The sequence below is a fragment of the Paroedura picta genome, chromosome 1, assembly GCF_049243985.1.
Source record: "Paroedura picta isolate Pp20150507F chromosome 1, Ppicta_v3.0, whole genome shotgun sequence".
NCBI lineage: Eukaryota > Metazoa > Chordata > Lepidosauria > Squamata > Gekkonidae > Paroedura > Paroedura picta.
In genome coordinates, this window is record NC_135369.1 from 97,397,873 (window position 1) to 97,413,795 (window position 15,923).

At 42.2% G+C, this 15,923-nt stretch overlaps 1 protein-coding gene across 4 annotated transcripts in view; it reads right to left on the bottom strand.

Moving 5' to 3' along the window:
• The window catches only part of SCAF8 (SR-related CTD associated factor 8), a 226,154-nt gene extending 216,347 nt beyond the window's left edge, over nt 1-9,807 (bottom strand). For 3 of the 4 annotated variants that reach the window (XM_077348996.1, XM_077349014.1, XM_077348986.1), the window contains exon 1: nt 9,433-9,806. In XM_077348996.1, coding sequence (XP_077205111.1) covers nt 9,433-9,462 — 30 coding nt within the window. In that variant the 5' untranslated portion in view covers nt 9,463-9,806. Of the gene's footprint in view, nt 1-9,432 lie in introns of all 4 variants that reach the window. The other variant, XM_077349005.1, reaches the window with a different exon arrangement.
• Between the last annotated feature and the right edge of the window lie 6,116 nt (nt 9,808-15,923).

A 15,923-nucleotide genomic window follows, 5' to 3' on the forward strand; every position in this document is an offset into this window, starting at 1 on the left:
AACTCATGACAATGACAAATCAATGGGAACCCTGAGCTTGTTTCTCTGCAACAAGATAGTCCCATCTGGGAATGATGGGAGACAATGACACCCAAAGTGTGTTGTAAAGGGCCGGAGGGATGAAGTAAAGGGCCGGGGGGGGGGGGGGAGGCGCCCTTCGGAGCCCACCTCCAATCAGTCAAAGGACCACATGTGGTCCGCAGCCCACAGGTTGGGGATCGCTATCCTAGATCCTAACTCAAAAAATCAAAAATATTATAAATGCTACATCAGTCAAAACATTTTAATTACCATGATCAACCCAACTTTCTCTATTAATTTTTGAAGTAGAACTTACCTTATTATGGCCACAATTCTCCATATAAACACAACCCCCACCCCCCAAAAAAAAGTTGATACAAGCAGTAGAAAAGAGTGGCCAATTAGTTATTCAGGTCTTCAATATACTTGTACGTCTAATCTAAAAAATATATAATATACATATAGATGGAAGATAAGGGTACTTTTCAGTTTTTTCTAGTTGGCAGATGGATGACAGGGGAATTCTTACAGTTCCATGTGCTTATAAGTAAAGGTACTGTGAAGTCAACCAGCTAAACTTTTATCTCCTGTATCTCCTGATGGATGGCCATCAGATTCCAGCCCCCCCCCCCCCCAAAAAAAAACATTTGCCAGTTTTTTGGAAGCAGTGTCTGGATGGCTCAAGCAGAGTCGCCTGAAACTTAACCCCTCCAAGACGGAGGTCTTATAGCTGGGTAGAAGGGGGCAAGATCAGGAAGCACACCTCCCCATCCTGCACAGGATGCAAGTTATAGCCATACCTTACACCAGGAATTTGGGGTTAAATTTTGATGCCTCCCTTTCTAGATCATGAGGGTAGCCCAATTGGCATTTTACCATCTGTGCCAGGTGAGGCTACTAGTGCCCTACCTGTCTCCAGAACACTTGGCCGCAGTGATCCATGCAACTGTCACATCTAGATTAGACTTCTGTAACTCATTCTACGTGGGCCTAACCTTATCTCTGACCCAGAAATTGCAATTGATTAAAAATGCGGCTGCTAGGATCCTTACAAGGTCATCCTGGAGGACCCACATCCAGCTTATGCTGAGGCAGCTGCACTGGTTGCCAGGTAGCTTCCAGATCAGGTTTAAGGTTTTGGTTTTTACCTTTAAGGCCATTCATGGCCTGGGCCCCACTTATCTGAGGGATCACTTGTCTCCTTATGCCCACCACAGGGCTCTTGGCTCTCAGAGTTGGTTGTTCCTAGCCCCCAAGAGGTATGCCTGGCCTCAACCAGGTCCAGGGCCTTTTCTGTTCTGGCCCCAACCTGGTGGAATGAGCTCCCAGAAAAGCTAAGGGTCTTGAAATAGCTATCACAGTTCCACCAGGCCTGCAAGACAGAGCTCTTCTGCCAGGCATTTGGTTGAGACGAGGCTAGGAAGAGCAGATCCCTCCCGGTATAGGCCCCCATAGGTCAGACATCACCAGAAGATCACCCCCAGGTGTAGCTATGGTACTGGCTACTATTATATGGTGTGGATGGGTGGGAAAGGGGAAATTCATAGTGGTTTTTGCTACCAGTATGGTTTTATGGTTTTGTATGTAATTTATGTGGGTTTTAAATTTTATTGTAAATCGCCACAAGCTGGCAGAGTGGTGGTCATTAAATATAAACATAAATTTCTGGGTTATCTTGTAGGAAAAGAACCTTAATTGCTCCACAATGAGGTACTCTGTCAACAAATATGGTCGAATGGGCCTTAAAGTGTCCCAAGCAGAGAACCATTATAAGAAATAATGGTAATAGGTGCATTTTTCCAGCTGTAGTTAACCTGAAAACTTGCTCCTAATTTGGAGACTGCTGATTTGGCCATGTTTATCCCTTGGACTGCAAGGCGAACAACCCGATCAGTCCTAGAGGAGTTCAGCTTGGACTGCTCCTTAGAAGGCCAGATCCTGAAGATGAAACTCAAATACTTTGGCTACCTCATAGAAGGACTCCCTGGAGAAGAGTTTCATGCTGGGAGCGATTGAGGGCAAAAGAAGAAGGGGACGACAGAGAATGAGGTGGCTGGATGGAGTCACTGAAGCATTAGGTGCAAACTTAAATGGACTCCGGGGAATGGTGGAGGACAGGAAGGCCTGGAGGATCATTTTCCATGGGGTCACGATGGGTCAGGCACGACTCTGTACCTAACAACAACAATAACAATCCATGATATTGCTGTACAACTGTAGCAAACTTTATATGGGTATGCCCATGATAGGTCGCTTCAGAAAATGGCAGCCTGTATCTTCTCAGGGGATACCTTCTGCTGAGAGTTTTTAGCAGAACTGCTAAATTACAGACCAGTATCACCTTAAATATCAATCTTTTATTTATTATATTTATATACCACCCTACCCGGAGGCTAAGATTTTAAGAGTCCATCAGAGCTTTCATTCTCAAAACCTTATACCCCTAAAATCTTGTCAGTCTCTAAGGAGCTGCTGGATTTAAATTAACTGTTCACTGGCAGAGTATATCATCCCAATTTTATAATTTCAGCATTGGTTGACAATTGGATTCCAGGGACAATTTAAGGTGTCAAAAATACCTTTGAAAATTAACCCAACTTAATTGTGCATACTTGGAAAAATCACCTCTCTCAATACTTACCCATCTGCTAGCTTTACTTAGTACAACTCCACGTCACCCTAATCGCAAGATACAAATAGCTGCAACCTTTCATGGACTTTTTCTGCAGCTGCCCATTTTACAGACTAGACTTCAAGAAGCATGGAGAAGGGCCAGCATCCTGATGGCATTTCAGAGAGGATGCAACACTGAACTTTTTAAGGAAGGCATTTGTGGTTTCTTGAGATGGGATAAGATCCCTTAAACAATGCTTGGCTTCTTCCTGAATACTAGTCAGTCAAGAGTATGGCTATTTGATGGATCTCATTATTATATTTTTATCTGTGATTATAAAGCTTTTTAAAAACTGTTATCCACCTCTGGTATCTGTTATAAGGAGAAAGGAAGGCTAAACCATGCTTGAAATAACTACCTATGAAAAAACAGTACGACTGACTCAAACAAAACACGCAAAGCCCCCCTCCAACCCTAAACTGTTCAGATTAATTCATCAATCTGACCTTGAGGAAAATTATTTTTCAACTGACTTATTCCTAACTACCCATTAAAGGTACTACACTTTAGAAAAACCTGGTAAGTGATGTATTACAGCACTAGAGAGTAATACTGAGATACCCTGAAGAAATGTGCATGTACTTAAAAGCTTATGCACAGAACTAAACTTTGTTCTGCTGCTTCAGATGAACTTGGGTATCTATCAGAATTTTGTTCATATCATGTACACTATCATGTTATATTAACCCCTGCCCTTCATAGCTCCTTATAACAAAGCAATGAGAGGATGGGAGGACTACTTTGTGAGATAGTAAACAGGTCCCTCACTACAGGAACCTTCCTTGACAATCTGAACAAGATGGTAGTTGGAAGACCCAGATGACCAGGCCAGCTACCACCCTGTGTCGCATTTTTACATATTCACGAAGCAAAGCTACTAGTGCCCTACCTGGCCCCAGAGCACCTAGCCATGGTGAACCATGCAACAGTAACTCCTAGATTAAGTTATTGTAACTCGCTCTACACGGGGCCTGCCTTTGGCCCATATTTGGAAATTACAACTGGTGCAAAATGCTGCTACACAAGTCCTTATTAACACACACATAAGACCAGTCCTGCAGCTGCTACACTGAGTTCTCAATTCAATTCAAGGTGTTGGTGCTAACTTTTAAAGCGTTCACAGTCTGAAACCTGCATATCAAAGGGACCACCTGTCTGAATATATCCCCGGAGAAAGTTGTGGTCAGCATCGGTCAATTGACTAGTTGTTGATTGGTCCAAAGAAGTGTTACTAGCCCCACCAGGCGGAATAAGCTCTTAGAGAACATCAGGGTCCTGATGGAGGTAGCATAGTTCTGCAGGACCTGCAAGACAGAGTTCTTCTGCCAGGAATACAATTGAGGCCAGTACACTGATAAAATGAGAATATCTTATGGGCCTCTCCTACCAGCAACGAGGAAGGGGACATCCCCAAACACTCAAAATGGTGGGCGCAGAGAAAAACCCGCATACATGCATTTCCGCACTGAGTAGCCTTGAGTTAGAACCACTTGAAAAGTTAAAATCCAGTTTCCTGAGGATGCCTTTGCTGCAGGGCAAGTGAGGAGGCAATTCAAGTCTGCACCTGAAGAAGTGGATTTCAGTGCAGAAATGGACAAAAAAGTAAATCCTTTAAAAATGCAAATCCGAACAATACTGCTAGTGCAGAAACAGTCTCAGAATGCATACACAAAGGATTTCCAATCTCTTAAAGTTTACCATAGTTAAGAAGCTGGAAGGTCACAGGAGTTAGCACTCTCTCCCTTCACTCTTTCCTATCTGTATATCCCTATCATTTCCTGTCGTCTGAAATAATGGATTAGTGTTACATCTGCACTGATCTTAACTAAGGTAAATGCTAACCATGTTTCCCATCTCAATCTCATCTCAACTAGAATATAACACTGCCTGAAGCAGAAACCCAGATCACCACCATGATTTGCATTAACTATGTTTAAAATCAGTGCAGATGTAAATCAACTGCTAAGCCACTGAAGAGTGAGAGTTCACACTGGAGAAGGTAAGAAACATATGATCCTACTACTGCCTTCAACAAAATGACATAAGGTCTGAGCATCTTAGTCAAGATTCCATAAGGAAAAAGACCCCCCCCCCCCAATTTCTGGCATGGAATTCTACAGCTGCCATAAGGAGGCTATCTGCCAGCAACAACAGCAATAAATCCCAACTGCAGTGATGCTTTTCCTCTAGCTCCTGCACTGCTTACCTTGTTTCACTGGAGCATTTTGCCTCACAGAAGTTACTGTGCACTGGTCAAAACTAATGCTAAAGAAGAGACAGCTCTGTCTTCCCAAACCAGAAAACAAATTTAGCTGCAGAGACATAACTATGAAGTCTATTCACAATATTCCAAAATACAGCTAATTAATACTGTATTTTCTTTACATTCTCTTTATTTTAAGTGATGATAGATTGTGTCCTATCCATAACAACTGCAAAAATTAATGCCTTGCGGCCTCAAAACACAACTGGAGTTGTTTCTTTGAGAGATGATGCTAAGCTCCTGCAAGGTTGAATGCAGAACGTGAGCTTCTTCCACACTGTTTTCAGTAACGTCAACATCAGTTCCTCATTTCCAGAACTAACCAGATAAGACAAAGACAACATATGACAGAGAGAAACCATACTTTATCTGAGAATCCTCTAGGAAGTTGCACATGCAAAATCAAGAACCAATGTGTATCCATCTCTGTACCAGGTTGGGAGCACAAAATATAGCTGTGCTACTTACAGGCATTCTTCACTTTGGGAAATAAGAACAGAATCTGACAGGTAAGAATGTTGTGATTCATGTTCCCAATCTGTCACAGGGAACAGCAGAGTCTAGAAAAAGTGAGGCAAAAATTTAATCTGAAAAGCTAGTTATAAATGTTTAAGTACCATTACAGCAATTTTTAAATGGCAGAATTTAGAGCCAGATATTTTGCTTATGAAAATAGAGGCACATCATTTTTGGTAGACTTAGAGACTACCATTCTTGGTTCCCAGAGAGGTTTGTTTTTCCCACTGCCTGCTCCACACAGATAAAATAAACACATATTTTTTAAATCTGCTAGTTGGATAAGAAATTTTATAAGGCAGGAGAAGCAAGAATTTATGTGTGGCAACCCTTCCCCACCAATATGAACAATACATAACCTGGCACCAGTCTGAAAGATACACAATCTGTGTTTCCAGAGGTTTTTCTTTAAAAAGGATAATCCAATATTGGGAGGATTTCACTGCTGGTCACCAGAATTAAATTTCTGGTTAACCATATTCATGGTAGGGATCCAAACTCTCTTTGTTCAGAAAACATCCCCCACCTGGAATTTTGAATAAGACTGAAAAGGTCATTTTCTGAATATGGGAATTTTACTCATTTAAAGTGCTTTCTGAACATTATGAATATTTGCATGCAAGACAAGCTACATCACTAGATAATATTTAGTCTGTATACCATAGCATGCAGCTTTTCAAGAATATGTTTTTATTTAAATTTAAATGTAACTAATTGTGCCCACAATTAATAGCACTGTGTATAAAGCAGTACATTGTTGGAAAAGCAATGTTTTCAGTGTCAGCATCAAACTGAATTAATACTGGGATGCATCATATACCTATCCAACCACCACCCTGAGCAAAATTTGAAGTCGTTCTCCAGACTAACATGCCATTCTTCAACAAAAGTTGTATTCACACTACTGTTGACTGCACCTAAGTCAAAGTAATAAATTTCTTTTAGTTTACTACATAACATATAGCTTTGAGATGGCAAACAAGTTAGTTTTGAAATGGCAAACAAGAATATAAAAAGAGCCATACTTGATCAGACCAAATGTTCATCGAGTCTAACACTGTGTACACAGTTGCCTCTAGGAATCCCCACAGCAGGTTGACTGCAACATCATCCTCCCACCTATACACCCCAGAAACAAATACAAAGATGCATTCTGGTACTGGAGGGGCTACATATCCATAATGGCTAAAAGAGCTGGGTTTTGTACCCCACATTTTACTACCTGAACGAGTCTGATAGTGGCTTACAATTGCCTACGCCCTGTGAGGTAGGTGAGGCTGAGAGCGCTCTGAGAGAAACTCAAGTCACCCAGCTGGCTGCATGTTGAGGAGCGGGGAATGAAACCTGGTTCTCCAGATTAGACGCCACCACCCTTAACCACTAAATTTTGTCCACTTCCCTTTTAAAGTGCCCAAAATTTGTGGCTAACATTACATTCTGTGGCAACCAGTTACACAATTTAACTATGTGCTGTAAGAATAAATATTTCCTTTTATTTGTCCTAAATCACTCAACTCTTCATCTTCTCAGGATAACCCTGGATTCTAATGTTATGAGGCAGGGGAAACCTCTCCCTGTCCACTCTCTACACTATGCATAATTTTATAATCCTCTATTATGCCTCCCCACATTTACCTTTTTTCTAAGCTACACAGCCCTAAGAGTTTAAACTGATTCTCCTCCTAGGACAATTGCTCTAGCCCCCTGATCATTCTGGTTCCTCTTTTGACCAGAACTGTACACAAAGTGTGGTCTTACAGATTTATGTGGTCCTACAGAATTATACAAGGGCAGCTTGATATTAGCAATTTTATTCTATATTCCTTTTCTTATTACAGTCTGCATTGAATTTGCTTTTTTACCACAGTTGCACACTGGGTCAGGGTCAGCCCTGGCTAGTATTTGGATGGGAGACTTCCAAGGAATATCAGGGTCATGACACAGAGGCAGGCAATGGCAAACTACCTCTGAACATCTCTTACCTTGAAAACCCTACAAGGGTTACCATAGGGCAGCTGTGACTTGACAGCACTTTCCTCCCCCACCAACATAATTTTTTAGTAATATAAGGTTCTGTAGATGGCATCTCTTGGAGTTGGCATACTTACTATTTTGTTTGAAGTAAAGGGAATGTCCGCTTTAAAATGTCATAAAAATGCTAAAAGTAACTGTATATACCCACAACCTTGCAAATATCCATGTTACTAAAAAAAAAGTCTAAATAATCTTTTATACAAAATTAAGTATTGCAAATGTTTCAGCATTTCCAGGTTTCTTCCCTCCACCCCATCCCAAAGTTAATAGCCTTTTCTCTACTTCTAAAAAATGTTAATAGATTCTATTCTGAAGTATGGTTAAAACAATCTAGGTCTGCCTTGCAAGTACATTTCAACAGATAGAACTAAAACCAATTAAGCCTACTTGCAAACTAGCAGTTAAATGCCCACTTAGTAACATCTATTGCCCTCCCCCCATCAAAGCCACCCAACTGGAATCCATCTCTGGGAAATCTGAACGTGGTTTATCACCTAGTCGTTGATGAAGATAATGCTTTGACAATGTTTTTGATATTGTTTGATACTATTTTAAAATTATGATTAGTTTTTAATCTTTACTTTATTTTAATTCAATTGAATTTTTTTTTAAATTTAAGATCTATTCCCAAAAACGTTAATTGCTTCCCTCTGTAAATTCTCATGTTTTCAACCCTATCCTGATAATGTTTTCTGGGACAAAAGTCATATCAGTTTGAATGAAACTTGTTTCCAAGTAAGTGTGCCTAAAGTGGACACTAAAAAACTTTACTATAATAATGGCTCAACATTAACTGCAGGTACATGTTGAACATTAAAAGTGTAGCTCTACTGCTATATGAGTTAAATAATTAGTTACTTTGCTGCCTGGTCCACAATTAGTAAGGAAAAGTTGGTATTTTGTTCAACTGTGGCCCAAATGGTGTGACTTTTTTGAAAAATCAAATTATGTTTTCAAAATAAACCCTTATATAATTTGTATAGCATACGAGATTTTAAAAGGTATATGGTTTTATTCAAGAAAAGCTAATGTACAGTTTTTTAGCAACCGGTATGCTCTTCCTTTGTGTACTATATATTCTTCTAAGATGACAACCAAATTCTATCATATACACAAGAAAACCTGTACCCTTAGCAATGTAGCTGTCTTATTGTCAGTAACAGCATGACCTCCCCCTCCCAAAAAAACCCATTTGGCAGGACATCCTGGACATATAACAAGCAGGCTAACTTGGTACCCTCAGAGAAGAGAGGGATAGTACATATGATGCTGTTGCTTTAATCTGCTAACGGAGATGCAGACTTTACAGGCCTCTTCCACCATCTGCAGTGTTGCTGTGTTGATACACAACCTAAGAAGCAAAAACTGATACAGTAGGTTTTAGTTTTGACTGCAGTCGTAGACTAGAAAAGAGGGAAAGAATAACACATCTGTAGCTTCATTTGGTTCTTTTCTTGCTACCAAGATCTGCATGCATTCCCGCAAACAATCTAGGCTGTCATGGCAATGAGGGACAGCGCAGGAGGTGAACAAGGAAAGTGGCCAAAGGAGGGGATGGAGAAAAGGTTAAAACCTGCGGGGGGGGGCGAGGAAAATAGTGAAGCAGGAAGGAAGGAGGGAGAGTAAGAAAACAACCTGCAGGGCCCAGATGACGGGTTTCTTTTAAAAATCCCTTTCTGGCCTCTCCTCCCCTCCCCTCCAGGTATTTCATCGTCATAGGGATCATGGTTTCCCTGCCTAAGCAACAGCCCCCCCCCCCACCCACCCACCCACCCCCGGGCCAAACCCCTCTAGAGGCACAGGCCTCTCTCCCCACTCCCGTTCCGCAGACGGCGAACCTCTCCTCCCTCCCGGCCTATCCCGGACACGCGAAAGGGCTGCCCTCCCTCCCTCCCTCCCTCCCGGCAGGAGTCCCCGCACAGACCTCGCTATTGAAAGCTTTCACGGCCTCCATGTTCGGCGGAGGGGAGCGCAGCACAGCGCAGGGCAGGGCAAGGCAGGCGTCTAGCCGAGCGGGAGGCGGCGACGGCGGCTCGCTCCCCGCGGGGGCAACGTCGGCCGCTTTCCTTCAGGAGCCCACAGGCCTCGTCGCCATGACGGGCGGTGACGGAGTCGGGCTGGGGAAGGGGGCTCCTCCCTGCTCCGCTGGCCGCCCCAAGGCAGGCTCCGTGGGCGCTGCAGGGACAAACACGCAATAGCTGCGGCGCGGGCACCAATATGGCGGGCGGGCTCCTCGCTCCCTTGCAGCAGCGCAGTTCGCTTGCGGGAGCAGCCGAGACGCCGGCCAGAGCGGCCTCTAGCGGGCGAGCGAGCGAACGCCCAACTGGCGGCCGAGGCGAAACGGCGGCCACCACCGATACGGGGGGCAGAGCGTCACGCGGAGTCCGAGGCCCAGGGGCCGCGGCGCTTGAAAACGAGCGCCACGCTCAGGGGGGAGGCCGGTACTCCCGCGGCTGGGCGGCGCCAACGGAGGAAACGCAGCCGCGCTCGGTCGCTTCTCCCGTGGCGGTGGCGGGAGAGCCATTCAAGGAGGGCGCGCGGGGCCGTCGGGCTGATGGAAAAGGCGCCCGAGGAACGCCAAAGATGTGAGAGGAACAAGGAGAACTACGCGGATGTAGCCCTGCACGAAGACAGTGATTCGATCGAGGTCCTGCGCAAGGGGTCCTCAGTCAAAAGGTCATCGCTGGTTTTCGTTTCGCCCTTTCTTGGAGTCGTGCGCCCAGCTGTGCAGGCACCTTTGTTGGACTACTTTTAGCCACGCAGCCATAGGTTAAGCCAGGCACGTGGGAGATGCCCGCCACATGGTTAATTCATCTTTATAGTGGTTGTTAGGGCAAATTGGAGCCCTTATAGAAAAGCGTGATCTAAGGGTGGCTTGTGCGATCCTACAAGGAAAACAAGATTCAAATGAGTAGCCGTGTTGGTCTGAAGTAGCACAATAAAATCCTTGAATAAATCTTTGTTGGTCTTAAAGGTGCTACTGGACTCTGATTTTACAAGGAAAACAGTAACCATAGCCATATATGCATTACCAGAATGTAATATCTTTATCTCCAGGTAAGTAAGAAACATAGGTATGATAATGGCCCCGGAACAGTTTCCCAAATGGATGAGACTTAATTTTATATAGGTTTTTACATTTAAGCATTTATAAGGTGATGTGACCATATATGCTCATATTGACCCCCTCCCCAAATGGCCAGTGATGGGCCTGAAGGAGGTGGGAAGGGAAGGGGCCCCAGATGGGCATGTACACAGCTATGCTTCCCAACCATATTCTGCACAATCACACCACATCTGGGTTTTCTTGAAGCCTGAAGAACGGTTCAGGGGTTTCTCAATGGTAAAATAGTTGAGAAAGGCTGAACTAGACCAATATAAGCAGAGGCTTAAAATATATGGGCCCCAGGTCAAAATGTGCTTTAAGAAAATGGGGAATAAAATGCCTTTCTGGGCTGGGATGAAAAGCCACATTGTCATTATTTCCAAAATAGCCTACTAGCCAGACGGTGGTAGGATAGTGATTGCCTTGGCTTGCACTTTACCACTATTTACCACCTATTGTGGTCTCAGAGCTCATCAGTGTGATGATTCAAACTATGGTATGGGCTGTTTGCCAGCCTTTTGTAGTTTTTTGCTTCTGTTTGTAGTAGTTCCTGTGCTGCAGGAAAAAGGGGGTGGGGAGGTGAAATATACTACTTGCTAGGTCCAGGATATCACTTCAGTTTTTGCATTGCAAACTCTGTGCTATAGTTGCTAAAATTAATCCATATGATCAGGTTTCCCAGGGTCATAATTGTGAGCCATATCTGAGAGGCATATTCACCCGGGGGCAAATCCTTCTGAGGGTTTTAGAGTGGATGTTCAAATATTTCTTCAGCCAAGAGCTCCTTAAAATGTACTCAAGAAAAGCACACTTAGTCCTTCTGTTTGCATGATGGGGACAGTCAAGGCCAGCATTAAAGGGTGGTTGTACAGATTCTTTAGAAAAATGACAGATACTACATGATATAAATGCCGTGTATTCTTAGTGCCTTTTAGAAACAATTATTATACCTCTTGGTTGGATGACTGCAATGAACTGTACATGGGGTTGCCCTTGAAAAGTGTTCAGAAATGTTTGGTGCAACCAGGATGTTGACTGGAGTGGATGGTAGGGATCATGACCTCCCAATCTGTTTCCAAGCACAATTCGAAGTATAGTGATGCTTTTTAAAGCCTTATATAATTTGGGATTAGCACAACTGAAGGACTGCATCATCCTCTGAGGCCCAGCTTTGAATGTTCTCACTTTTGGAGATTAGGGTCTTCTCAGTAGTGGCACCAAAACTGCCAGAGACATTCACCTGTCCCTTTCTATTGTCATCTTCTGCCAGTGGATGAAAACATTTATTCCTCATCAGGTATTCCCTCTGTGATCAATGTTTTAATGTTCAATGCTAAATCCATAATTAAACAAAGGGCCAAGGACATTAGTCGGCAAAGTGATCTAGCCAAAACACCAGAATTTCTGTGTCCAGATAGATACAAGCTTGTTCCAGCCCCATATCTGTCAGACCTAGAACTTCACACCCATGGAAGGGCCATTGCCCAAGCGAGATGCTCAGCTCTACCTACAGCTGTGTTGGAGAGGCGTTACAAAAAAAAAACAAAACCCTTGCTCAGCGACTCTGTCCTTGTGCCAGCGGATGGATAGATGAACATGTGCTTCTGTTCTGCCCCATTTATGATACCATCAGATGTAACTTTATTCAGCCAGTTGTGAACACCTACCCAAGATCTTCCCCAAAGGAGAAAGTCAAGGTGCTGCTTCAAGACGAAGGCAGGTAAATAACTCTGCACAGCCAAATTTTGCACTGATGCCATGAAATTGCGTGCTATATATGTGGATCAGAAAATTTCTCTCTGATCCAGTTTCAAAAGTACAAAGAGCCATTTGTCACTGGCAACTTAAACTATGTTTTAAATATTAAATGTAACATCTTAAAGTTTTTATGTTGTCAGATCTTTTAAAAATTTTATAGTACTATTACTATTTTTTCTCTTTTTAAATTGTCTTAGTTTTTAATTGCTTGTATTTTAATTTTGGTCTGAATGACCGTAAATAAATATTGATTGATTGAATGAATGTTCAATGCCCTCCTGCTCAGTGTTTTAAAGATGGTTTTCCTGTATGTGTGTTTTATTGTACTATATATATAGTGATGGTGATAGTGATACATTTATTTGTATATAGCCATAGGCCATTATAAAATACAAATTTATAAACAGTAAAATAGAAAAAAAGAACTATATAAAATTTAAGACCAAAGAACTGAAACAGCATACATGAGTACAAAGTGCAAGAGTATTAAGAGCCTGCCTTGTACTATGTATTGTACTATATATAAGTACTTTGTATTCCAAGTATTTTAATGATGTGTTTTTGTTTGGTTTTAATGTTTTAATACATGTTTTAATTCTGCTTAATCAGTTTAGCCACCCTGCTATCTCTGATCGCAGCAGAAAGGTGGGGTATATAATATAATCTTACATATAAATGTAACAATACATATAAATGTTGTAAATAAAAGTTGCTGGAAACCAGAGGACCTAAATGGTTCATCATGAAGGCAACAGCACCATCTAGTGAACAATCCTGTGATTAACAGGACCATGTCTATGTTATCTCATTTAGATTAAAGGGATACTTGTATGCTCACAATATTCTCTCATAAGACTTGACCTGCATACATCTATCAGGCAAAAATAGGCAGTAACTTACAGTTTTTCTATTTATAAAGTGAATGGATGGGAAAGTATTTCATAGCCAAAAGGTGTTCACGTATCACTTAAGAAAATAACAAAATACAAAATATAACGTCCAGTTAACACTGGTATGAAGAACTTGTCCAAAGCCAATCTTTTACTGGGGAGGATGCCACTATAAAAGATAAGAAAAACTTAAGCCATTGGAAAGTTAATCTAAAAATACATCCATGACCAATTCCCTAGTTATACATCTAGTGCTGTTTCCTTATCACTAATGGTACTTGGTTATGAGGGATGCACATTATGATCTTAGCTAATCAGAGTGCTAAATTAAAACACTCAATTTGCTGATTTAGTTGTTATTCAGATTGAAAACATAATGACCATGGATAGTATTCAGAAATCTTCAGACCTAACTTTTTTTCTGGTACCTGGCCTTTTGGCATAGGGTTTACGGGCAACGGAGATTGTGACTTAGCATATGATATAATTAAATAGGGACATTTAAAAATCATCAGCATCATATCCAATGCCTGACTGAAGAAGACTATGTTGATCAGTCTGTCTTTCTGAAGTGGAGGGAACACCACACAATTCCATCTCTGCCTCACTGGAGGCCTTTGATTCTATATAAGTGGTGACTCTTTTGTTCTCTGCTCTTGCTGTTATGCCTGCTAGACCCTGTTAGTTCTCTCTCTGCTCTGTGGTGTGATTTCAGTGGGTCTCCTAGTGTGCTACAAGGTTCCCCCCGCACACACCATGCCTGGGGAACTAGTGACCTCTCTTTGCCGTGATGTGATTTTAGTGGGTCTCCAGGTCCCAAATGGAGGCTGGCACCCCAGAATTTCTGGGGTGTGAAGCCACAGCTCCCCTGCCCTGACATGCAGCATCCCTTTTCTCCAGGATAGATTATGGGAACTGCTCTGTGTGAAGATTGAGCTGTAATTCCTGTTTATTCCGATCATCTCCCACCTGGAGAATGGTATCTGCACATTAGAGTTTTCCTGCACCCCACCCCAGTGGCAGTGGCGTGCGGAAACAGGTGGTGGTAGTGGCGGGCAGTGGCCGGCGGAGGCAACAGCCATGGCAATGGCCGCCTCCACACCGCCTCGATTGTTGTGTGCCTGCGCGTATGCGCACTGCCACTGCTGCCGAAGTTGGGGTCGCAGCACAGGTATGGTTGAGAACTGCTGAATTAGAGGCTCCAAGCTTTCATTATAGCTTGAAGACCCTCTTTTCTAAAGCCCCCCCCCCCAAGTTTCAAGAAGATTGGACCAAGGAAATCGTTATTCTTAATTCTAGTAAAAAGATTTTTCTCTGATTGAGAACAGTACTTGAATTTATAGTGATAAATGCATTAAAAAGGGGGAAATATAAATTATACATAATTAATAGGAGTATCAAGATAATTCTTTTTCTTTACAATTACATCAAACAATAGAAGCTATGATATAGTAACAAACTATGTTAAATATGTTAATGATTAAAAGTTGTTAGGTTTAACTGAGGAAGATGGAGTGATTTGAAGGGGAGGCGAAGATAATTTATTCTGATCAAAACGCAATAATTTTGGTTAATGGTATGCTCACTGTTGAGAATATCCAAATCAACAAAGGTATAAGACAAGGATGTCCCGTTTCCCCACTATTGTTTAATGTGGTGCTAGAAATGTTGGCAAATAAAATTGTTGTTGTTACGTGCAAAGTCGTGTCCGACCCATCGCGACCCCATGGACAATGATCCTCCAGGCCTTCCTGTCCTCTACCATTCCCCGGAGTCCATTTAAGTTTGCACCTACTGCTTCAGTGACTCCATCCAGCCACCTCATTCTCTGTCGCCCCCTTCTTCTTTTGCCCTCGATCGCTCCCAGCATTAGGCTCTTCTCCAGGGAGTCCTTCCTTCTCATGAGGTGGCCAAAGTATTTGAGTTTCATCTTCAGGATCTGGCCTTCTAAAGAGCAGTCAGGGCTGATCTCATCTAGGACTGACCGGTTTGTTCGCCTTGCAGTCCAAGGGACTCGCAAGAGTCTTCTCCAGCACCAGAGTTCAAAAGCCTCAATTCTTTGACGCTCGGCCTTCCTTATGGTCCAACTTTCGCAGCCATACATTGCAATTGGGAATACCATAGCCTTGACTAAACGCACTTTTCAAATAAAATTAGATCATCCAAAAAACTTACCTGTATAAATGTTGGAGAGAAATTTAGGCTGAGAAATTATGCTGAAGATTTGTATGTAATAATCAAACCTAAAATTTCTACTTGTCTGTTATTTGATATGCTGAAGGAATTTGATGTTCGTTCTGGGTATAAAATTAATAAGAACAAAATGAAAATTTTCATCCTAGGGGTCTCAAACCAGATTATAAGACATTCAAATCAAGCTAGGCTGTGAAATTAACCTTGCAATGGTAAAATAGAGAACTTGCCTCATAAAGCAGACATCTTCTTTCATGCTACAACATCAGCAAGAATGATTGTGGCAAAATTGTGGAAAGTTCCAACTTTACCATTGTTATCAGTCTGGTTTGACAAATTGGGAGAACTTTCAAAAATGGCTAAATTAACCAGCTGAGTTAATGGTAGAACAACTCAAGAATTCCAAGAACAATGGTATTATTATATAGAATTTCTTGATAAACAGAAGTAAATAACAGGGTTCGGGAA